At 35.9% G+C, this 25205-nt stretch overlaps 1 protein-coding gene across 2 annotated transcripts in view; it reads left to right on the top strand.

The window, feature by feature from the left end:
- The window catches only part of ALCAM (activated leukocyte cell adhesion molecule), a 231572-nt gene that overhangs the window by 141173 nt on the left and 65194 nt on the right, over window positions 1-25205 (top strand). For both annotated transcript variants that reach the window (XM_010838537.1, XM_010838538.1), the window contains exons 2-3: window positions 19452-19552; window positions 23918-24137. In XM_010838537.1, coding sequence (XP_010836839.1) covers window positions 19452-19552; window positions 23918-24137 — 321 coding nt within the window. The remainder of the gene's footprint in view (window positions 1-19451; window positions 19553-23917; window positions 24138-25205) is intronic.

The following is a 25205-nucleotide window of genomic DNA, read 5'->3' on the forward strand; positions in this document are numbered from 1 at the left end:
ATACATAGTATCAGGTTTTATATTTTATATCAGAGCTTTATGAGATCCTTGACCCACTCATCAGTGCTTGAAGAAACACTTCTGGAATCCCAATTGAATTCAGAAACTGCTCTAAAAAAGAAAAATTAGTAGTGACCTAAAAGCTCAATATTGTAGGTCTTTTTCTTTTACATTTCATTTTTGCTCTTTTCATCAAAAGTTCTAACTGGTAAACACAAAGCCTTAGTGGAATAATAAGCAGGAAATTTTCTTTAGGACTATATAAGTTCCAGCACCATGGCTTTTCTCTTTCTGTATTTTGCGGTGTTTACCAAAAAGGGCTTGCATGTGTTAAAACCAAAATGCAAGTTACATTAACAATTTGCATTTAGAAATCCAAGCACTTAACACCACCAGACTTAATATTTGCTTTGGACGGTTCTGATTGTTTAGTCTCAAGCTTTTTCCAAAAAGCTAACATAAAAAGGCAGCTCTCCTATTTGCCTAGTTTGTGTGTGGTTTCACACATGGTGCATGATGTGCTTCTACGAGACAAAGTGTTATCTCTTCTTCACATGAGCAGTGTACCCAGCTGGGTTGGGAAATGTGAACTTTGTGATCACATGAAGCTCACATAGATTCCACTTTGGAAGTGTCTCCTCCTCACTGTGCTTTCTCTTCTTCATTCTCTTGCCATATTTCACTATGATTACTTGACCTTCTAAACATTGTAAGTTTCTAACAAGGTTACCATCCCCTAGTCTCTGCTGTAGTTGATTATCTTTCACAACACTGCTAAGGAGAATTTTCAACAGCAAAAATCTGACCACTTCACTGCCATCCTTAAAATACACCAAAAAACCCTTTTATTGCTTCCACATTCTTTATAGGGTAAAATCCAGATTATTTAAGCTGTTGTTTAAGTATCACTCCAGAAGCAGCCTTCCCAGCTGTATTTCCTTCCATTACCTCCCACATGCCCTAAGTTTTAGCCACACTGGCTGAATGAGATCATACTTCTTGTTCCCAGCATTTCATCTGCATGCACTTTCCTTCATTCTCCTTCTCACTTGAAGAAATCCTTGTCTGTGAAGGTCAATATGAATGTCCTTTTGGAATAAAGCCTTCTTCAGTCTATTCATCAATCTCTCCTCTGCTTGTACAACATTTGGCACATAATCTCTTTGATTCCCCTAAATAATAAAAGACAGAGGTATAATAGCTAACATTTTGAGTTTTACTGAGATATTATTGACAGAAAAAAAATTGTATGTGTGCGAAGTGTGTAACATGATGCTGTGATACACATATTGCATTGTGATTACCACATTTAAGCTAACCAGTGTATCCATCACCTCAAATAGTTTCCCTTTGTGTGTTGTTGGGGGGATAGAATGAGAACCTTCATATCTAATCTGAGCAAATTTCATGTGTGCATTACTAATAATTATAATCACTTGTTGGAGAAGGAAATGGCAACCCACTCCAGTGTTCTTGCCTGGAGAATCCCAGGGACGGGGGAGCCTGGTGGGCTGCCATCTATGGGGTCACACAGAGTCGGACACGACTGAAGCGACTTAGCAGCAGCAGCATAATCACTTGTGGCTCAGTCAGTCAAGAATCCTCCTGCAATGAAGGAGACCCAGGTTTGATCCATGGTTTGGGAAGATCCTCTGGAGAAGGGAATGGCATCCCACTCCAGTATTCTTGCCTAGAGAGTCCCGTGGACAGAGGAACCTGGTGGGCTACAGTCCATGGGGTCGCCAGAGTCAGAAAGACTGAGCGACTAAGCACACATGCGTGTACATTAGGTATCCAGAACTTGCTCATAACTGAAAGCTCGTAGCCTTTGACCAGTATCTCCCCATTTCCCCCTCCCCCAAGCCCTAGCAACCACCATTTTACTCTCTGTTATTGTGTGTTGGGCTTTTTATGTTCGACATATCAGTGAGATTATGCAGTGCTTGTCTTTCTGTGTCTGTCTTATTTCACTCAGTGAAATGTCTAGATTCATCCATGTTGTCACAAATGGCAGAATTTCCTTATTTTCTTCTTTTTTAAGGCTGAATAACATTCTATTATGTGGTTGTATGTATGTGTGTGTATCACATTTTCTTTATTGATGGACATTTAAATTGTTCACATATCTTGGCTACTGTGAATAATGCCACAGTGACTGTGAGAGTGTAATATCACTTAGACATAGTGATTTTGTTTTCTTGGATATATACCAAGAAGTGGGTTGCTGATCATATGGTATTTCTATTTATATCTGTACTTTACCATGATGGCTGTACCCATTTTACATTCCCCCCAACAGTGTACAAAGATTCCTTTTTCTCCACATTCTGACTAGCATGTACCTTTTGACCATTTTAGTAAGAGCCATCCTAAGAGGTATGAGGTGGTATCTTGTGGCTTTGATTTCCCTAATGATTAATGATGTTGAGCATCTTTTATTAATAGTTAACATTTACTGAGCATTTGTATGAAAACTATTCTTTCAAGCAGTTTGTGTATTAAGTCACTCAGTCATGCCTGACTCTTTGTGACCGCATGGACTGTAGCCCACCAGGCTCCTCCATCCATGGGATTCTCTAGGCAAGAATACTGGAGTGGGTTTCCATTTCCTTCTCCAGGGGATCTTCCCAACCCAGGGATTGGACCCAGGTCTCCTGCATTGCAAACAGATTGTTTACTGTTTGAGCCACCAGAGAAGCCCTTTAAGCAGCTTACACATTAATTTATTTAATATTCACAATAACCCTTTGAGCTTGATACTATTATCTTCTATTTAATGGCTGGAAAACAGGAGAACATATAGTTCAACTAACTCTGTAGGTCACTTACCTTCTTAGTATTAGGGCTTGAACCATACCTGTGTAGTGTTGTCTGTTGCCTCTTTTTCTAGATTTTAATCTCCTTCGAATAGATAATTTTTTTATGTTTGTGTGCTGAACAGGAATACAGTATCTGACATATTGTAGCCAACCAATTGCTTTATGGTACAATGCTTTTATAAATTACCTGAAATACAATCTTTTGGGTTAAGGAAATTTTATTTTCTTAGGCTTTTAGAAAAAATTAAGGAAAATATGACACAAGTCAATAATAAAATACTTATATTGAGATGCAAACTGTGGATCTTGGTGTTTAGCATATATCTTTTATAGTTTCTCAGTTACATCAACAATATTGGAAAAATGTTTAACTTGTAATTACTATAGACTATTCTTCAGGCACATGCAATTTTCCATTTTCAGTAGATTGCACTGGCTTTCCAATGTACATCATTATAAATTATCTTTTAGCTTTAAAGGTTTTAGAATGAATAGCACACTTCCCTAATGATATCTTTCTGAAGTACTTGTGTATGAGTTATTTTCACTGACCATATAGGTTTACCTTGGGTGACTATTAGGTATGATGTTGGTTTGGAAATTTCCTTTGTAAAATATCTCTCAGGTTTTAAAATTAGAGGTAAGAAACAATGAATTTCTGAATAACAAATTCTAAAATCATACTGATTACCTATAAAGGTATGGAATATATATATATATATATATTCCAGAGAGAGAGAGAGAGATTGAATATGCATCAATATTCATACTTGTATGTTGAGGCTACTGACAATTGAAAAAATGATAATGAAGAAAACATTTTAAAGCTGATTTCAGAGATGTGCTTTATCATCTGTTCTATATACACAGGTAAAATTGTAGCTGAAGAATGCACACTTACAGCATGTTTTGGTAAAGCTCTTAAGGGGGAACTAACTTGAAAATTGCCATTGGATTTTCAGACAGTGACACAGTCTAAGCATCCCAGTCATTTCTATTTGGTTTGTTTGTTTTTAATTAATTTCTTCCTTGAGAGGAAGCTTTAGGAGTATTTTCAGTTATAGAACTCAAATGAGATTCATAAACCAAACACATGATATAACATGAAGCCTTGCTAACACTCCAGCAGCTCATCTCTGTAACATGGTATTCTTTTAATGTGTAGGGACAGTGATTTTTTTTTTTAACCTTAATGACACTATTGTCTTTAAAAACTGTTAAGAATAGCAGAGCCAAGGAGGTAAATATTATAAAATGAAGTTTAGGGGGATTTTGAGCATCATTATCTTCCCGAGAAGTAACCATGAACGAATTATCAAAGACATTATCTCTTTTAATCCAAAGATGAACCAAATATATTATTAGCACCTTGGTGGGATTGAGAATATGTAGAAAACATAATCATAAAACACCATTTCTTACTGCAGCACAACCACCCAGGATACTGTTCAGCAGAGGTCTTGGTGTTGTCTGCACCTGCAGAGAGCTGCCTGGGGATGCAGCTGGTTAGACAGAGATCACCTTTGCTGGTGGATGCAAAGCTTTGTCCTTGAAGATTTTATGTCCTTCCTTCCATCTTAACCGAGGGAATTTAAATGAGATTGTCTGAATATAGAATGTATACATTCCATAGGCTGAAGAAACTATGTGCATTGTTCTTCTTTAGGTTTATAGAAAAATTCAATAGAAAGAGTTCCCCTATACTCTTAAATGGTCCCCATCCCCCTATTTCCCTATTATTAACATCTTGCATAAGTGTGGTACATTTGTTACAACTGAGGGGTCAGTATTGCCACATTATTATTATTAAGTAAAATCTATAATTTATATGTTTTCCTCTTTGTGTTGTATGTTTTATTGGTTTTGACAAATGTATAATTATTTGTATCCACCATCATAGTATCAGAATAATTTCACTACTCAAAGCATTCTCTGTGCTCTGTCTATCCATCCCATCCTTCCTCTCATCAACCCCCTGGGAACTCCTCTCCTTACTATCTCCATAGTTTCACCTTTTTCTATAATGTCAGAGTCATACAGATTGATACAGAAGATCAATCAGATTAACTTCTTTCACTTGGCAATGTGCATTTAAGTTTCCTTTGTCTTTTCATGAGCTTGAGCTCATGAGCTTGGTAGCTCATTTCTTTTTATTGCTGATATCCCATTGCATGTACCACCTAGTTTATCCATTCACTACTGAAGGACATCTTGGTTGCTTCCAGAATTTGGCAGTTATGAATAAACATTATGTTAAGGTTTTTTGTGAACTTAAACATTTTTAACTCAGTACAAGGAACTCTACTCAATACTCTATAATAGGAAAAGGATGCTTCTCTAAATGGGAAAAGGATCTAAAAAAGAGTGGATGTATGTACATGTATAACTGATTTACTTTGATAAAGTTATTTACTTTGATGGAGATCCCTCATAGTTCAGTCAGTAAAGAATCGTCCTTCAATGCAGGAGACCGAGGTTCGATTGCTGGGTCAGGAAGTTCCCCTGGAGAAGAAAATGGCAACCTACTCTAGTATTCTTGTCTGGGAAATCCCATGGACTGAGGAGCCTGGCAGGCTGCAATCCATGGGGTCACAGTAGTTGGACATGACTTAGGGACTAAACTACAACACTAGAAACTAAAACAACGTTGTAAGTCAACTATACCCCCAATAAAAAGTAAAAAATTTTCAAAAACTTATAATTGTGAAAACTCTTTTTGATGGAGAGGAAAGGCATGAGTTTTAAAGTTAGACTTAATTTGAATCCTAACCTTCATTTTATTCATCCAATAAATTTTTCTTGGTAGTCTACTCTATTTTCTCTACTGTGCTGGGTGTTTGAAATGCTTAAATAAAGTGCTATTCCACCTGTCAAAGGTGCCTCGTCTACACTTAAAAGCCTTCTTATACCTCTGCTTCCTTATATGAAAGATATCTATTTCAGATATTAGCAGTTTTCTGTTGTGTTCTGAGAATCAGATGAGCTGTCATAGACAAGACTTCACATATTTCCTGGCAATAAATGCTCAGTTGGTATATAACATCCAATTGAGAAAGAGGTGGTAAACTTGATAGTTTATTTTCTTGCTAGTCCTTCTGTCCTTCTGATCTATAGGTTTTATAATGTTAAATATGAAAGTTTTATTTACTAATACATACGGAAAACATTTTATACTTTTCAAACAATATTCCTAGCTTAACCACAATTTAAAATGAAATAAGAATGTGTCATCATTTTCTGTTTATCTAATAGTGATGAGTATTGGACTTCAGGTAAGAATTAATTTGGTGCTCTAGCTTCACTACATACTGGTTTGATATTGTTGGTGTAGTCTCTTGTGTAGTAGTCTCTTGGCTTTGAAGGGTGAACAGGATCCCATCAGCAAAGGAAGCATCATAGTATATGTTCACCATAAACATTTATTCGTTCATCATATAGGGCTATTGTGAGATTCAAATGCAAAAATGTACAATATACATAAAAGAGTACTACAAACTATAAATCACCATAAAATGTCCATTATTATTGCTATAATTGCTCTAATGTATTTTTTGCTTTTAATTTGGCTAACTCTTTACTAAATCAAACTGTAGGTTTTATTTATTTTTTTTTCACTAAACCCCTATTGCAATCTGAATTTTCTAGGATCCAATAACCTACTAATTTTAGAGGGCCAGTTCCCTTGTGGCTCAGCTGGTAAAGAATCCACCTGCAATGCAAGAGACCTGGGTTCGATCCTGGGTTGGGAAGATCCCTGGAGAAGGGAAAGGCTATCCACTCTGGTATTTTGGCCTAGATAATTCAGCTGAATGCAAAAGAGCCATTTCCTGCTGTAAGAACTTGCTCACCTTTCTAGGTGTTTGTTGTTGTTATCGTTTTTGCCATTTTGTCCATGATGGTTAGTCTTCCAGAAACTCTGCAGATCATTAAACCTTTTCCTAAATCACAGTATAAATATGACACATTTTAAAGTTACAATGAGCCTCTGGGATTACAAAGTGTTCAGCAACTTAAGAATCTTTAAGAGTAAGGAAGAGTTTCAAAGCTCAGCCAAATTAAGGTCCAGATTTTACAAGATCTTTAAAAGCATTTCCCCATTCTGATATCCTTAGAAAAGATTAAAACTACCTTTCAATACAACTTCCTATATTTGTCATTTCTACTCATTGCATTCCTAAATTATCTTGTTCTCTTTCCCACTTTTCCTCCTACTCATCAATTAAGAGTAATGACTGTTAGGGAAAGTGGAATATATCAAAGTTATTGTTAATATTGTCTAAGTTCATGCATTTCAGAGCAATACCACTGAGCTTGTGCTGTAGACAAGCTACTGTGGGTGTCATTCTCTATGCTGACCTGTCCTTGAAGCAACACAAAACCTCTTAAGACTGGAGGATGAAAGCAACTGGACCTTTCCTCTATTGCTGGGGGGTACGCTGAAAGTTAAAACTGTACCTATCCTATTGCCCAGTGATTCTAGTCCTAGTTATTTGTGAAAGAGAAAATGTTTGTCCCCCAAAATACTTGTACTGCTGCTGCTGCTGCTGAGTCACTTCAGTTGTGTCCAGCTCTGTGCGACCCCATGGACGGCAGCCCACCAGGCTCCCCCGTCCCTGGGATTCTCCAGGCGGGAGCGCTGGAGTGGGTTGCCATTTCCTTCTCCAATGCATGAAAGTGAAAAGTGAAAGTGAAGTCGCTCAGTTGAGCCCGACTCTTCAGGACCCCATGGACTGCAGCCCACCGGGCTCCTCCGTCCATGGGATATTCCAGGCAAGAGTACTGGAGTGGGGTGCCATCGCCTTCTCCGAAATACTTTTACAGTAATGTTTAAAAGAAATTTAGTCAGAATAGTGAATATTCAGAATACTCACTAGAAACAAGCCATACTTTCATCAACAGATGTATAATCAAACTGCAATATATTCACATGATAGAATAATACTCAGCAAAGAAAAAATTAACTACCAGTATTCACAACTTTTTAATTCTGAAATTTAATTAAAATTTAATTTCAGGTAAAATAAATGAATTTTTTCTTTACATAAATCTACTTACATAGAAACCAACAGTCAATAAACATGCTTGTAATTATTGTGTGCCTATAAACACATGCTCAATCTTACTTGTCTGTAGACTGGAATTTTAAAAATATCTAAAATTGTTATTGAACATTTAAAAATTCTGCTCCACTCCCCCACAAAGCCATAAGAACAAAAGATTAAAACTTCTGAAAAACCCAACCCCTTCTCTTCTGTAACCTAGCAAATGGACTCAGATAACTCATCATTAATTATGTGTGCCCTAACTCCATCTTCTTAGAAGCTGAATAAAGTAATTCTAGATAATAAAAAAAAAAAAAAAAGACTGGAGGATGATTTCATTTTTATGTAGTATATTATGTTGATTTCCTATTGTGCAACTATTTGTTTTACTTTTAAATTTTTTAAAGAAAATTTTATTTTTCCTGTGGTCTTAATTGCTTTCAAAAAATATGTATTGGACAAGTGTTTCTATTTCTTCTTCCTCATAAGAACTAGAAAACTAGATTTCATAGTAAGCTGAGTTTAGTTCTTAAAAAAGGGCAAATGCCATAGAAAGCCATCATTTTCTTCCTATGACCTTAACTTATATTACAACTCCTGTGGGAAGTTGTCAATTTAAAAGCATGGAATTTACACGAATCTAAGTCTTGGAAATCAGCCAGCAATCTTCACGAAATATGTGGGGAAATCTATTAAATAGCTTTTTAACCTTTATTACTTACCATGTTTGATTGTACAAATCTATATCCTCAGGAGACATAGGCAGTGCTAATTGGAATTCATGTGAAGAAAAGAGCAAAAAGCTATTTCAACCTATGTAAACATTTTTTGGTACCTAGTTAAATACTTAACCAGGAATATTCCAGAAGCAGGCATCCTGGACAAGATCACTCAAGCAATTAGGAAGCAAAAGTTTACTACTCTGCTCATTCAGGAGCCTTGACAACTTATTTGCTATCCCCTCCCTCTCCCCCGTAATTCATTACCTCAATTATTGGGTAAAATTCTCTAATGCTATAGAATATTACTTTAAATGCTAAAGCAATAAAATTAGCACAAGCTATTATTAACAGAAGCTCTCTGAAAACAATGATGATCTTATTGGCTAAAAATATTTATGATATGTTTTTTCTAAGACATTTGAGAAATGTAAAAGCTATTAAGAATTTGTTGTTTGGGAGTTGGAGAGTGTTATCAAGGACAGCTTTGATTATCTCAAATCAAGAGGTCTTTTTGTTGTCATGGCATTAAATTATTTGCACACAACAAATTTAATAATGTCACAATAACTATTGAACTCTTTCTGAAGACAGGCTCTAGTCTAAATTCCAAAAGTTCCCATTACTTCAGATGATGCACTTAAGGTCTTTTGTGAAGCGTTGTGCCTGCTTTCTTGTTGATAGTGTTTTCGTGAATACAATACAGTTATTGTCTTTGCTAAAATAATTAAGTTATATTCACAATTTCAATACAACTTACATGGGAAAATGTAACTTTTCAGTATTCAAATAGAACTGATACACTTAGTTAAACTTTGAGCATAAATGTTTTCATCCTTCCTTTGCATCTAACATGGGACAGTATTCAAATAGGGGTTTCTTCTACCTACCTCTTTAGTTAAGCTGGTTCCCAAATGAAGTTCTCAGGATCTGAATAGAGACAACGCAAAAATTAATGCAGGAAATTGAATTGAGGGAGAGAAACAAAAGGAAAATAATGTTTACTGATTCTTTTCATTTTATTGATTAATTAATTCCTTAATGACATAGCATCAAGTCCTAGATAATTAGGAGAGAAGCATGATAGTGGAAAATAGTCAACTTTATGAATTTCAACTTACATAAATTATTAGTTGCATAAATATTTGTAATTATTATAATGTGTGAACTGTAGAATATAAAGGGAAACATGATTAAACATTCTTTTCTTTAGTCTCCTTTACTACATTTTAAAATAAAATATAGAAGATTATTATTTTCATATACAAATTTTAAATTTCTGGTTCAGTGTAGTCTTCTTGCCTTCACCCTGCCTTGCAATAGAGCATGAAGTGTTTTTAAGTATTTTTATTTGAGTTTGTCCCCACAAAGGGACCAGTGTTTACAGAGACTGTGTAGTCCAGTCAAAAACTCATCACTGAGGAATGAGGACTTGGTGACACACAGCTCCCCTTTGAAACAAATTTTTGGAAACCCCAGTTTCATCTTCAAAACAAAGAATGTGAAGAAAACTGTCAAAGAAACCCTAAATCCTGATGCTCTTGGTGACATTTCAAATGTAAATCTAGGTCGGTGCACTGTTTTGAGTGTATGTTTTATTCCATTAAAAATATTTTTAAAACACAATAGCTTTTTGGTGGTGGACAATGCTAAGATATTGAATTCTAATTACTTCAGTATCTGCTTTATCCCCACCTTCCCGGATTCCCTAGAATCCCAAAGAATAGTATATGGTTTTCTGAAATGTTAAATGAAGACTAAAAGTTAAGGGCTGTAAGAATATGATCTGATAGAGTTCCTTTCGGTGCACTGCAATGGGGCTTTATTTTACCCATTATTATTGAGCACCTGCAACCTTCATGGCGCTGTGATGAATTTCAAAGTGAGGGCAATGTAGATTTTTCCTTCAAATAGGTTGCAGCATAGTGGAGAAATTAAACTGATAATTTCTCCCTCTTTTGAAAAGAAATTAAAATTTATATATATATATATATGTCTAGAATTTAAAGTCTGAGTACAGGGTGTTTTCCTTTTATCAATGTGAATTGCCTACCCTAGACAGCCCTTGGCACAAAGCGAGCACTCAATAGCCAATAAATGAATGATAAAGAATAAATACTGAAATATATACAGACAAAAAGGAAAACAAAGTATTTGCCTATTTGTTTCAGTGGGTTCATGGAGAGCATTGTGTAGATACACCCTCTAGCTTATATTTCTGTTTTAATGAACATTAGTTTCCTCAGTTGTTTAGTATTCAAAATAATTCTGTGTTATCTTTATATATAATCATGTACTTGTGCAAAAACTTTTTGTAGGCTAGATCCTCAATGGTATAATTACTGGATCAAAGGGTATTTGCATTTTAAATTTGATAGATAGCATCAAATTATGCTTCCATAAGTTCTGTTCAATTTAGAATGAACCTTAAATATTTTATTTTTTAATTCAAGGCAATCTTTGACAATCTAATAAAAGTTTTGAATTCTCTTTCTTTAAAAAGGGATGCCTCAGTATACTACAATTTGGGTTTTTTAAAAAATAACTTTAGAGGATTCATAGATGCCATAAAGTCCATTTATGGATCCCAAGTTAAGAAATTCTAACAAGTACAGTAGAGTTTGTGTTTTGCTGGTTTAAAATTCCTGAGGCATTTCACAAAAAGTAAGAAAAAAGTCCATAAATTAAATCATTTCTGTTGCTTTTAAATCATTTCTAAGTAAAATTTTTGCTTTATAATTTAAAAGTGACCCCAAATGGAATCCAAATGCTGGTGTTGATGGTGAAAGGAAAGAAAAAGTAAAAAAATGTAACAGTTTATTGCATTTTATTAAGAAAATTTTATGTGCGTTTATGAATTTGGGTAAACTGCCAGTTTTAGGACATGTTCCTTATGAGAATCAAAGATATAATTTGTCAAAATTACTATAATAAAAAATGAGGATCTTCCCAAACCAGGGATCAAACCCCAGTCTCCTGCATTGCAGGCAGATTCTTTACCAACTGAGCCACAAGGGAAGCCCAAGAATACTGGAGGGGTAGCTTATCCCTTCTTCAGGGGATCTTCCCAACCCAGGAATTGAACCAGGGTCTCTTGCATTGCAGGCGAATTCTCTTTACTAACTGAGCTATCAGGGAAGCCCTGATAGTAGTAGTAGGTGTTGATTGTAGTAGGTGTTCAGTAAACACTTGATGCTTGTTTAATGTATAAATAGGTGATTTTTTGAGATGGGCCTTGAAGAATATGTAGGAATTCAGTCAAAGCAGATGGTCCCAAGGAGCAATGATAAAAAATGAAGCAGAGATGAAGTAAAACCTAAACTAAGTGGAAATAAGTGTGACTTATCAGGCTCATATATCATTATATGCTTAGGATATTTATATAATGAGGCATATGGTATAGGCTACCCACTCCAATATTCTTGGGCTTCCCTTGCGGCTCAGCAGGTAAAGAATCTGCCTGCAATGTGGGAGACCAGGGTTCGATCTGTGGGTTGGGAAGATCCCCTGAAGAAGGGGAAGGCTAACCACTCCAGTATTCTAGCCTGGAGAATTCCACGGACTGTACAGTCCATGGGATCACAAAGAGTCAGACACAACTGAGTAACTTCCACTTTTATTTTCACATGGTAAATTGAGAAGGTAATTTTCAGCACAGTAATGCAAACTGGTCACTATATTTTTTTAAATTATATTGTTTTTCTAGATGTCCCTTCTGTGATATAATATGGATTATTAAATTGACCTATATCCACTAAAAAGATAAATATTTTGAGCATTATAACATGCCAAACTTGGAAGTAATGTTAAAAACACATATATTATAGTGTATTCCTGAATACTAGCAGTATTTTATAATTTAGTAAAAAGATTTTTTTCCCCTGAATGTGATTCCACAGTGGCCTAACCATTTATCTAAAAGACATAATATAATGCATTTATGGGGCTTCCTCAGTGGCTCAGTGGTAAAGAATCCATCTGCAATGGCGGAGATGCAAGATATGCAAGTTAACTCCCTGCACTGGGAAGATCCCTTGGAGAAGGGAATGGTTACCCACCCCAGTATTCTTGCCTGGAAAATTCCATGGACAAAGGAGCCGGCAGGCTACAGTAAAAAGGGTTGCAAGGAGTCAGACATGACTGAAGCACCTATGCACACAATGCATATCTAAAATTGTAGCAACTGGTGAGAGAAAAAAAAAGGAAGAATTACTATTTTTCTGATATGTAGCAATTGCACAACTATATCTACATTATAATATATGATACTTATGAAAGGCAATGTAGAAGTAAACTTTGAAAAATTGTATTCCTAATTCTGATTCAGCAAAGACCCAATTTGACCCCCCATGTGGCCATGTTTATGAAGGAAATTGTAGAAAAAAGAGGCTGCATAGCTGTTTTCTCAGTTTCACCAAGTGACATTGGATTCCCTTAGATGTCTTCTCCCATCTGCCATGCAACCAAGTTATTTGGGAATTACAAGAACTCATATCACACATGCACACGCTCGCAGACACACACACACATAAATCTTACTTGTTGTATTTTACATGACCTTGACAAAGATTTTAAACTCTTGTTTAATATAATAGTTTATGAGAGGAATTATGAGATATAATTATGTGTCATTGAATCATAAAATCAGGTTTGGAAGACTCTTTAAAGACATCAGCTTAATCTTCTGTCAGTAGAGCTATTATATTTTATCATATCAAATAAGGTACATGTTGTAACATGTATAATATCATATAAGAAATGAATCGCCAGTCCAGGTTCGATGCACAATACAGGATGCTTGGGGCTGGTGCACTGGGATGACCCAGAGGGATGGTATGGGGAGGGAGATGGGAGCGGGGTTCAGGATTGGGAACACGTGTACACCCGTGGCGGATTCATGTTGATGTATGGCAAAACCAATACACTATTGTAAAGTAATTAGCCTCCAATTAAAATAAATAAATTTAAATTAAAAAAAAAATAAGATACATGTGATATATACACTTTAGAAAGTATATATAGTAGATACAATTTGTTTCAGTATAATGAATATATGAAGTAGATTTCTGTGAAATAGATCTTTTGTAATTTCTTAGATTGGATTAGATCCCAATGTTTCAAAGTCAGAAATCAATCCTCTTATCGTAGTTTAATATAATATGTTTCTGTGAAGAAAACCAATTTGATAGATATTATTATGTGCAATTGCTTCCTCCATCCCTTCATTCATATTCAGTGATTATTTAGTCCTACGCTAAGATTCTGTTTTAAAACAATGATCCCTTTATTGGAAACCACAGTTTTATTAAATGAATGAAGGTCTAAACCAGTAGTTCTTAACTAGTTGGGATTTCTGGGGGCAGTTTTGCCTCCTGGGGACATTTGCCATGATTGAAGATTTTCCTGTTGTCTTACTGAGAAGAAGGTGCTATTGGTATCTGAGGGGCAGAGACAGGGGTGCTGCTAGAATTATGCAGGACAGCCCCCCACAGTAAAGATTTGTTCAGTCCCAAATGTCAACAGTGATGAAATTAAGAAACGCCACCTGTTTTAATTAGAGTTGTACATATCTTAATTCATTAATAAAGCAAATAGGGACACTGGCATGTTTGTCAAAATCAGTCAAATACATATGAAAGTAATTTCTAAGGATAACTCTCATTTTTACCTACTTCCTCCCCCAACAGTTCATTTGCACAAATAAATTTCTCTAACATTTCTGTAGAACTGGAATTTAGTTTTTATGTCATAAGCTCTGAGCCCATTGCAAAATGATTTACCCTTCTATGGCACCGACCAGAGCTACAGAGCTAAAAAAAAAAATGCTTTTAAGGATGATGATGCTTTCAAAGTATCAGTGCAATAAAAAATAATTAACCACACTAAATTACAGCCTGTAAAACAGACTCTGATGAATTTTGGTCTTATACTATTCTATATTATTTGCTGCACTTTTGCTTGAAATATGGTAGCAGATTCTGACTTTTAAGTGACCTCAATGCAGATGTCTATTTGTCAATAATGCAAAAAGAATGATTACTCAGACATTGACCATCCTTAAGAATTACTCTACACAGAAAAAGAAATTCTCACCAATATGGCCCAAATTATTACAGTTTTATTATTTTAATTAGAAATATAAAGCATTCACCTGACTTCAAAAGGTTGCCAGAGTCTGTTTTAGTGCCTCTTTAAATTATTTGCTGTATAAAATACATAACTATAATTATCTTATATTTTATGATCACTTGCCTGAGAATGCTATATGTGAAATTATTTGGTCAAGAGATTTTTCTTGGTCTGTGCTTGTCTTATTTTTTTCTCACTGAATTCTCCTATGTCACCTTTCTAGTTCTATAGTTCTTTATCTGTAGCTAATAATTCTTCATAAGAATGACTAAATAACTATACAATGCTATTCAAGTATAGCACATATTTATGTTTTATTCTATGTCATGACATTTTGATAGCAACAGTAATAATAATGAATAACATTACACTAAATTTTTAGAACACATTTAATACAGAAGGTGATTTAGCCCAGTTTAAAGTATCTTCTGACATGTACATATAGACATAACATGTTATAGAACAGAAATGCAAACCCTTGTGCACACACACATTTCCTTCTATATTTTCTATTTAGCCTCTTTGAGAAAGGACATCATAGGTATTTTATATTTGCAATAATATCCAATAATCTCTAGACTACGAAACCATGAATAATTTAGCAAACTAATATTACAGGGAAGTAATTGCAGGGAGATTCTAGTAAGCTAAATTTAATTCAGACTTGGCAATTCAAAGATAAAATCTCTTGCTTCCATGAAAAGTATAAACAGAATTATTTGTGTTGACAGGTGCTTTGGGTCTACCTGGCACTTCCATCTCAAAGACTGAGGTGCCCTAGAGGTGTCAGGAAGCCAATGTATCATGAAATCATAGTAGTCTTTATAGCTACTTTATCCCTAGAGGGTTAACAATATTAGCTCTCCCACAGGTACAAGTCTTTCTTTCAGATGAACCTGGGAGTCATTATACTCCTACCTGAACAGGAAAGTTGATGAATATGGCAAACTTGAACATTATTTCTAAAATCATTGTGATTGTGGCTCCTAATGCCTTCCAAATGATTATCACTCATTCTGCCCTCAGTCTGTGGACCAGGGCTTCGCTCTCTTCTCGCTCTTTTACCTACTATGCTCATTCTTGTCAAATGTCTTATTGCTCTATGTTTCTGGGAAGTCCTGTCATGGCTAATTTTGGATATCGAGCTGTCAGTAAAAGACCCAGTCCATAACTTTGCAAATACTTTAAAAAACAACTCTGTATTATGGTCATCACAGGTAAGGAAAAGGTATTTCTTAAGGACTTTTGCAAATCATGGAGTACAAACAGTGCTTCATTTCTCTTGAAAGGGAAGGAAGAAATGTTCTCTCCTGTAGTTTCATCCATAAACTCATAAAAACATCGAATTTGTGTTTGTTTCTCTTCAAGTAAGAGCATGCCATTCAAGCTGAAATCCATGTTCCCTAAACATTGAAGACAGTACATGACAGCCTTTACAGTAGGTGACAGGAATAAGAATTTTGAAAGTTCTGGTGTTGTCAATGCTTCCCTGGTTTCAAAGATGTTAATTTGATAACTAAAGTGGAAAGGATTCCACAAGATTCAAATGAAAAATTATCTTATTAGATGCCCATTAAGTGCCAGAAATTATTCCTGGGATACTGTGGTTAAAAAAAATGTGTTCCCTTCCCTGCTATAATTGTGCTTTCATCATGCTAATACATTATGTACTTGAAATTCACATAGGTTTAATTTCAATTATAAAATTATAGCATTTTAAAATTTTAAATCAATTATAAAGTTTGCTGTATATTGAAGCTTTATAGACAAGAGGAAAGAAAAATGGTCTGTAAGATAGAGCAGAGCATTACATTTTTTAGAAAAGGCATTTTTTATTTCCCTTTACCTAGCAAAGGATCACCTCATTGGTACCTAAGCCCTGTAATCTGTTTTCACTCCTGGACCAACCGTGGGAACACCATCAGTTGTCAAAAGATGTTTTTATAATACAGAAAATAATTAGACATTCATGTCTTGCCATAATTTAAGGAAGAGATTCACAACTTTCTAGAGTCATTACATATTCAAGTGTCTTGCTATATAGTCATGAAAAAAAATACTAAATCACAAAATTGTTTCCATGGCTTGGAAGACCCTGTGTACAGTGCTTGAACAGATCCTAAAATACATGATACAAGTTCCACATTTAGGAGCCAAAGTATTGTACAAAACCAAGTTCTACTTGTGAAATAAAACAGTTTCTTAACTGCCAGAAGTTTGCTTGTCTGCAACCACATATCTAAATCCTTACAATTTTTATTTTAATAAAGCTGAAGAGACCATTTCTTCATCTACAGTCTTATGCTCTTCAATGATTTATTGTAAAAAGAAATTTAAATCACAATATGATTGGCATTAAACAATTGAAAATTATTGATAAAAATTAATTTTTCATTATAAAATAATAGGTAATGAAAGTTTTAGTCAAATTTTGTCTCTAATAGCAAGTTAAAAACACATTCTATGGCTTATACTATACTTTGTATTCTTCATTTTAATGATGTTAAAAATCCTGAAAAGTAGTTGTGTGGTTTATTTTTGTGAAAATTTGTGTTCTCTGTAACGTTTTTGTTCACTGGAGCAAAATTGCTTTAAAGGAAAGTACCTTCCTCAGTTGACAGAATTCCTTTTCTTTCTTTACTAAGGTTAATATGAAATTTTTGTACATGTTGTGACTGATGGGTAACAGTGAAAGATAGTATCCACCCTGTCTTGTTTGTTCAGAAAGTCATAAGATGGTCTTATTTATGCATTGTACAATACCTTAGCTTTGCACTTTAGCACCACCTGGTGGACAAAATATCATTTGTTTTTCTCTTCAATTTAGTTAGCCCCTTCACACTCCGCATCCCATTATGAGGTATCTTGCTATGCTATGCTAAGTCACTTCAGTCGTGTCCGACTCTGTGTGACCCCATAGACGGCAGCCACCAGGCTCCCCCGTCCCTGGGATTCTCCAGGCAAGAACACTGGAGTGGGTTGCCATTTCCTTCTCCAATGCATGAAAGTGAAAAGTGAAAGTGAAGTCACTCAGTCATGTCTGACTCCTAGCGACCCCATGGACTGCAGCCTACCAGGCTCCTCCATCCATGGGATTCTCCAGGCAAAAGTACTGGTTGTATCTTAATAGATATTAAATCATTTAATACAATTAAATAATTGTAAATGTATCTAATCTTAAAGACAGGTGTAAATAAAGTAAGGTAAAAAGATCTGCTAAATACTATATTATTGCCAAATTAAATGCCTATGTTTCTTTAAATGTCATAAATTTGAATAGTATGTTACATATCTATGAAAAATGTGGAAATTATTGATAATTCAATTAGTTATAATTTTCATTCTTTTCAATAAAGTATTGAATAAGGAAGTTTTCTATACTTTAGTAACAAGTTAGATTGTCTACCGAAAAAGCAGTGTAATCATTTCATGAAGAAATTTCATACTACAAATCTTTTCTTTTTTGCCCTCTCCTTGCTTGCAGGATCTTGTTTCCCCTACCTGGGATTGAACCCTCTCTCTAGTAGTGAAAGTGCAAAGTTCTAACCACTGGACCACCAGGGAATTCCCTACAGATTCTTATCATGTTAATATTTTGTGTAGAGTTAAAATGAAAACTAGTACTTTAACCATTATTACAGTAAAGCCGGATACTTTCATGCTCATTTTGCCACTTATAATTAAGATTCAGTTGTGGGCTTATTTGTACGTGTTCTTAGTTTTTGATAGTTTTTGCAATTTTCTGGAAGTTAAATTTAAGAGTATTTTCAAATAAAAATCACAAATATATTTGAACCCAGTTTTGAAAAATTTAAGCATATTAATCTCTTTGTATAGTCCTATGTTTCTATGAAATACAGTGAATTTTCTCCTTATATAATACAGTTGAAGGTGAAAATAAATCCCAGATGCTATATGGTTCCTTTGGCATATACTACTTATTTATATGGGGCTTCACCAGTGGGTGAATACTACTTATTTATACAGGGCTCAGTGATAAAGGCAATGGCACCCCACTCCAGTACTCTTGCCTGGAAAATCCCATGGATGGAGGAGCCTGGTGGGCTGCAGTAAGTGGGGTCGCTAAGAGTTGGACACGACTGAGCGACTTCACTTTCACTTTTCACTTTCATGCCTTGGAGAAGGAAATGGCAACCCACTCCAGTGTTCTTGCCTGGAGAACCCCAGGGACGGTGGAGCCTGGTGGGCTGCCATCTATGGGGTCGCACAGAGTCGGACACGACTGAAGCGACTTAGCAGCAGCAGCAGCAGTGATAAAGAATCCACCTACAATACAGGAGCCACAGGAGATGCAGGCTCTATCCCTATATCATGAAGATTCCCGGGAGGAGGGCATGGCAACCCACTCCAGTATTCTTTCCTGGAGAATTCCGTGGACAGAGGAGCCTGGCAGGCCACATACTACAGGGCCGCAAAGAATCAGACACAACTGAAATGACTTACCATGCACCCATGCGCTTATCTATTCCCTGGTAAAACTGAGATTTATGGATTTGAATCATATAGCATTCAAAGGCTTAGTAGTTAAATAAGAGCTGTTGATATTTAAATAGGAAATATGTTCTAACTGCATAATTTAATGAAATACAAATTTCATATAGGATAAAATTATAATACAAAACCTTCGCTAAGACTTGCATCTTGTACTAAAGTTATTTGCTTTGCTGCTTCAAGAGAATATTTGAACTCTTCTGTCTCTCTTTTGTTCCTTTCCTTTAAAGGTCTTGGATGGTATACTGTAAACTCAGCATATGGAGATACCATTATCATGCCTTGCCGAGTTGATGTACCTCAGAATCTCATGTTTGGCAAATGGAAATATGTAAGTGTGACCTATCTAGGACTTGGTTAGTTGCCTCTAGTCTTTTAAAGAAAGTTCCTTCTATGAGTAAATGTGAATTTCAAATAACATAATGGTAACATTTAACTGTGGGTATAAATGTAAGAAGATGAAATTAATGTGTTGAGTATATCAAAAAAATACTTCCTTACATAACAAATGCTATTTTAAAATAAAGCCAATAAACAGATCATTCTTAGCTCAAATTAGTCTGAAAGAGTCACCCTGAAGTTTTCAAAGCAAAAGAAATGGCAGAATTCCAGAATAAACTCAAGGAGTATAGGACAGAGCTTAGAGGAAAATGGTTGCCATTCTCTACATACTCATGTTTTGTTTGGTGTTGTTACTCTAAAGGCAAGATGTACCAGGAACCAGAGCATTCAAATGTTCACTGAAAACTAGTCATCAGTATTAGCAGCCTATTTCTGGTACTTGGTCTTACAACTCAGTTGATGTGGTAGCTTCTTTTAAAATTTAACATTGCTGATTTTATTCGTTTTTTCAGTTCTGTTTAGTCATTCAGTCGTGTCTGACTCTTTGCGACCCCATGGACACCACGTCAGGCTCCCCTGTCCATCACCAACTCCCGGAGCTTGCTCAAACTCATGTCCATCGAATTGATGATGCCATCCAACCATCTCATCCATTCATTTCTTACAGATAGCAAAATCATATTTTCTCAGGTATCAAGGTTGGAAATGCAGGATAGCTATCCTAGTAGGTGAAGTGGAAAGGCTGGAAAACTTTGACTGATAAAATACCTCAATCTATTTACCAAAACCAACAAAAAGCATCTGTGGGCACCATTTCCCAGTGCTAGATCACATAAGACACAATAGTTTGCAAGTTTGAACAGAGGACATATGTTTCATTGAACACAATTGGCAAATTTTCCCTAGGTCCTTGAAATGTTAAAAGATATTTGAATAGGAAAAGGATTTGATGGTCCAATAATTCTTGAAAACTGTTGTATTTTAATACTTCTCAGAGCCTTTCCTATATACAGCTACATGATGAATTGTCTGAGTTCACTCATTTCTTAGGTTTATTGAACCACACAACTTTTTCTCTCAGATATCTGCAAGAACAAATGTTCCACAGAATAGAAATGTGCATAGTTGCATCCAAGGGATAGTGAAACACAATCTCTTGAAGTACAGGTTCTGAAGTCAGACTGACATAATCTATCATGTACTGGCTATAGAATTCCAGACAAGTGAATTAATCCCCACTTTCTCATGGAAAAAAAATGAGATGATAATGATAATCTTCTTTACACTGTTGTGAAGGTTACATGAAGTAATTTATATAAGAATACTTACCTAGTACTGGGCACATGATAATTGCGTGAAAAATGTAAACTGTTGTGAGTGTGGTACCACTGAGTTCTAAACACAGTCTGTGATGGGGTTGGTGAAGGCAGAAGAAGAAGGCAAGGCAGCATAGCACTTCCCTGTTCCCTCTTCCTAATATCCAGCTCACCCTGGGTAATTTTTAACTATTTCTGGTTCCGTATGAAAATGGAAATACAAAGTTAAGGCCTATGAGGACAAAGTCTATTCACAATCCTAAAATCCCAAGGGTCTGAGAGGCTACCACCTAGAGTCAAACTTAGTGCTAACATAAATGGAATCCAGTGGTGAAAAACTTCTGTGATTATCGACATTTCTGATGCTCAGGGAATACTTTTCACCTAAACTGAACTGGCACAATGGCAGTGAAAACAAACAATAATGGCAGGTTTCAAACTGTTAATGAAATAAAAAGCTTCAGCAATAAACTGATGAGCTATATTTGAAGTGCCATATGCTCTGAAAGCAGTCTTGATTCCCAGATGCAGTATACAACCTCAATTTAATGTAACCTGAAAGACAAAGAGCAGATTTGGAAAGAGTGAAAGGGAGCAAACCCAGAGGAAAGATGGATTCATTTCTCTCTTGCTGCATGGTAATCTCCCATAATGGAGATCTCCCATAATGGAGATCATACCTCCCTGTGCACCCCATCCTACCCGACTCCCACTGCTTCTTCACCAGCATCCACCTCTGTGCCTGGTACAGAAGAAGCATCTGAGGCTGTCAAGAGTGATATAATGTAGTCATATTGGAGCCAGGCTGTGAAGCTCCAGTCTTGGCCCTGCTGAGATACACTGGCTGGGGCTCTGGACCAGTTATTTAACCAACCTCTGTCTCCATTGTCTATAAATGAGGCCAGTATTATGTTTAATTTACAGGGTTGTTATAAGTATTTAATCCATTAATGCAGGAGAAGCCCAAAGAAAGTACCCTGGCTTATAGTTAAGTGCTCAAAATGTAATAACTGTCATTTCTTGCATGAGTGAACAACTATAGAAATTTAAGATACTGGTCTAACATATTTTTCTTAATGAAGGAATGATTTAGTACAAGGATTCGTGCTGTAAACCTGTAGCAATATTAAAAGATTTAAAGAGAATGTTACTTATGTATTCAGATATTCAACCAACTGAACCTTTTGGACTCCAATTTTAGCTTAGTAATTGTCTTAATCACCTTAGGCTGCAATAACAAACTACCACAGACTGGTAGTTTAAATAAACAGATGTTTATTTCTCAGAGTTCTGGAGTCTGAGCAGTCCAAAATCAAGGTGCCAGCTGACTCAGTTCTTGAAGAGGGCTCTATTCCCAATTTGCCAACACCTGCCACTTGCTATAATGGCACCCCACTCCAGTACTCTTGCCTGGAAAATCCCATGGAAGGAGGAGCCTGGTAGGCTGCAGTCCATGGGGTCACAAAGAGTCAGACACGACTGAGTGACTTCACTTTCACGCATCAGAGAAGGAAATGGCAACCCACTCCAGTGTTCTTGCCTGGAGAATCCCAGGGACGGGGGAGCCTGGTGGGCTGCCGTCTATGGGGTCGCACAGAGTCAGACGAGACTGAAGTGACTTAGCAGCAGCAGCAGCAGCCACTTGCTATGCGCTCATAGGACCTCTTCTTTGTGTTCTCATTGAGAGAGCGAGAGCACTTGTGCTTCTTTCTCTTCTTATAAGGGCACTAATTCCATCATGAGGGTACCATCCCCAAGACCTCATCTAAACCTAATCATCTCTTAAAGGCCCACACTGGGGGTTAGGGCTTAGACGTACAACTTTGGGAGGGTCACAAGCATTGAGTTCATAACGGTAGTAAATAAAACAATTTTTTAAATGTTACTTCTCTTAACACCTTGAAATTTGTCATACACTTTAAAATGTTTTATTATATTTTATTTTCTTCAAGACCTTGTGAGTTTAGTAGAAGAGAGTACACGCATGTGTGCTCAGCTGCTCAGTCGTATCCAATACTTTGCATCCCCATACTGTAGACTGCCAGACTCCTCTATCCATGGGATTATCCAGGCAAGAATACTGGAGTGAGTTGCCATGCCCTCCTTCAAGGGATATTCCCGACCCAGGGATTGAACCCACATCTCCTGTGGCTCCTGCATTGCAGGCAGATTCTTTACCACTAGTACCACTGAGAAGCCCCAAGTAGAAGAGAGATTGCCCCTTATTTTTGATTATTGTTATTAGGTAAGAGAATGTTTGTGAGAGCAAAGGAAGAAATGAATTATATGTCTCAGTGCTCTTGGCATAAGTGTATATGCCAGATTATATTTTATTTTGATAATAAGTTTTTGTATGAAAGCCCTCTGAGCTAAGTTTTATGACTCAGATAGCAAAACCATGGGTTTTAGTGATTAATTGGATTCCATTGCTTTAATGGACATGATCCTTTTGCAAGGGCAAATATACTGTTCCTCCATGAGGATTCATTAAACTATGTTATGTGTAAAGGTCAACTGTGTCAGTTCTGACTGAAACTGAAAAGTGTGGGCACATAAAGTATATGGATTAAAGTAATGAGCATGCTAAAGGTAATTGCCTAGGATTTCTAAACGAGTGTTTGCAGCTCAAGTGTATGTTACTGTGATAGTTAGATGAAAATCCTTTTGTAGCATAACACAAAACACATTTGTTTTCACCTATTTTTCTTTTATATTATACATAAGGCCAACCCTTGTCAATTTCAAAACATACCAATTCTGTCCTTCAGATGCAAGAAAAGCTGGGATCACTTAAGCTCCATCCTTTCATGTTTGTATACTTGCTGATGGCTGTAAAAGAACTTAAAGCTTTTCCCTTATGAAGAGTGATCCTCTGTAACCAAAGATTTATGGGAGGCTCATATCCAAAATTATTCTTCTTGGACAGAACTACAAATATTGATGGAATAACATGACCAAGAAAATTTTGTTGCTCTGACTATAATACTGAAATGTCTAAATATGCCTGTTTTTTAATGTATTGTTACTTTAACTTTTAGGAAAAGCCCGATGGCTCCCCAGTATTTATTGCCTTCAGGTCCTCTACAAAGAAAAGTGTGCAGTACGACGATGTACCAGAATACAAAGACAGATTGAACCTCTCAGAAAACTATACTCTCTCTATCAGTAATGCAAAGATCAGTGATGAAAAGAGATTTGTGTGCATGCTAGTAACTGAGGACGACGTGTTTGAGGCTCCTACAGTAGTCAAGGTGTTCAGTAAGTAGTCCGAATGTAACTGCTAAGTGGGATTGATGACTGGTCCTAGAAAATGTTCTTTAGAAACAAGGCTGAACTCTTGGTAGTGTCTCCTGTACTATCACTCTCTGTAGTGATACCTGTAGTATAGCAGGTATCGCGTAAGAGGACTTCTAGAGATCTTCATTCTGCTCATGCATACTGTCAATGAGAAAAACAAAAACCTGAAATTCAAATAAGAATTTTATCCAACAAAGAAACAGAATATTTTTTTATTTGCAGTGAGGGAATAAAAGAATATTCTGTTGTTTTGTTGGATACAATTTCCTGTGATATGAAGTACTGTTAAATAAAAACTAGCCTGTGAACTTTTACTTTCACTGACATGTACAAATAAATGTTATGTGATAAATACTAATACATAGATACATAATACTGGGTTGGCCAGAAAGTTCATTGGGATTTTCTGTACAATGTTATGGAAAAATTTGAACATTTTTGATACACATATTCATGCATATCAATGCATATATAAGTATACATTAAGCTAAACCATATAAAATTGCCATTTTGATGTATAACAATAACAAAATGCAAGCAGGAGACCTAAGTTTTCTGTATATGTATATGTGTATATGTGTGTGTACACACACACATTCTGACCTTAAGCACTTAATGCTTGTTGATTTACATTCTGAGAGTGTTCAAATGGTTTAGAAAATTGCCATAAAATAAAGAAGTTCACCACACTCTGAAGGTGTATGTGGAATCCATCAGGGGAAAGTGTAAAGTAGGATTGGAAGAAGAGAAAGTTGTAAAGAAGCTTGGAATAATTACTGTAGGTTACTTTGGCTAATGATACTATGTAGTTAATGTGAGGGTGCAAATAGCTCTGCAAATAAATGACTTGAGAAGTTCTAATTAAAAGTTTTATGTTTTAATATTTAAAATATCCCACCTTCATTACATCATAATATCTTAGAAATTACAGGGAGAAAAATAGGTCTCAAAGGTTTCAGAATGCCAGTCTTTTTTAATTAGGCAAGAAGGTCTTACTTTTCTGTTTTTTCCACTGTTTTCTGATAACTT

The sequence above is a fragment of the Bison bison genome, unplaced genomic scaffold (genome assembly GCF_000754665.1).
Source record: "Bison bison bison isolate TAMUID 2011002044 unplaced genomic scaffold, Bison_UMD1.0 scf7180017864098, whole genome shotgun sequence".
In the NCBI taxonomy this organism is placed as follows: Eukaryota; Metazoa; Chordata; class Mammalia; order Artiodactyla; family Bovidae; genus Bison; species Bison bison.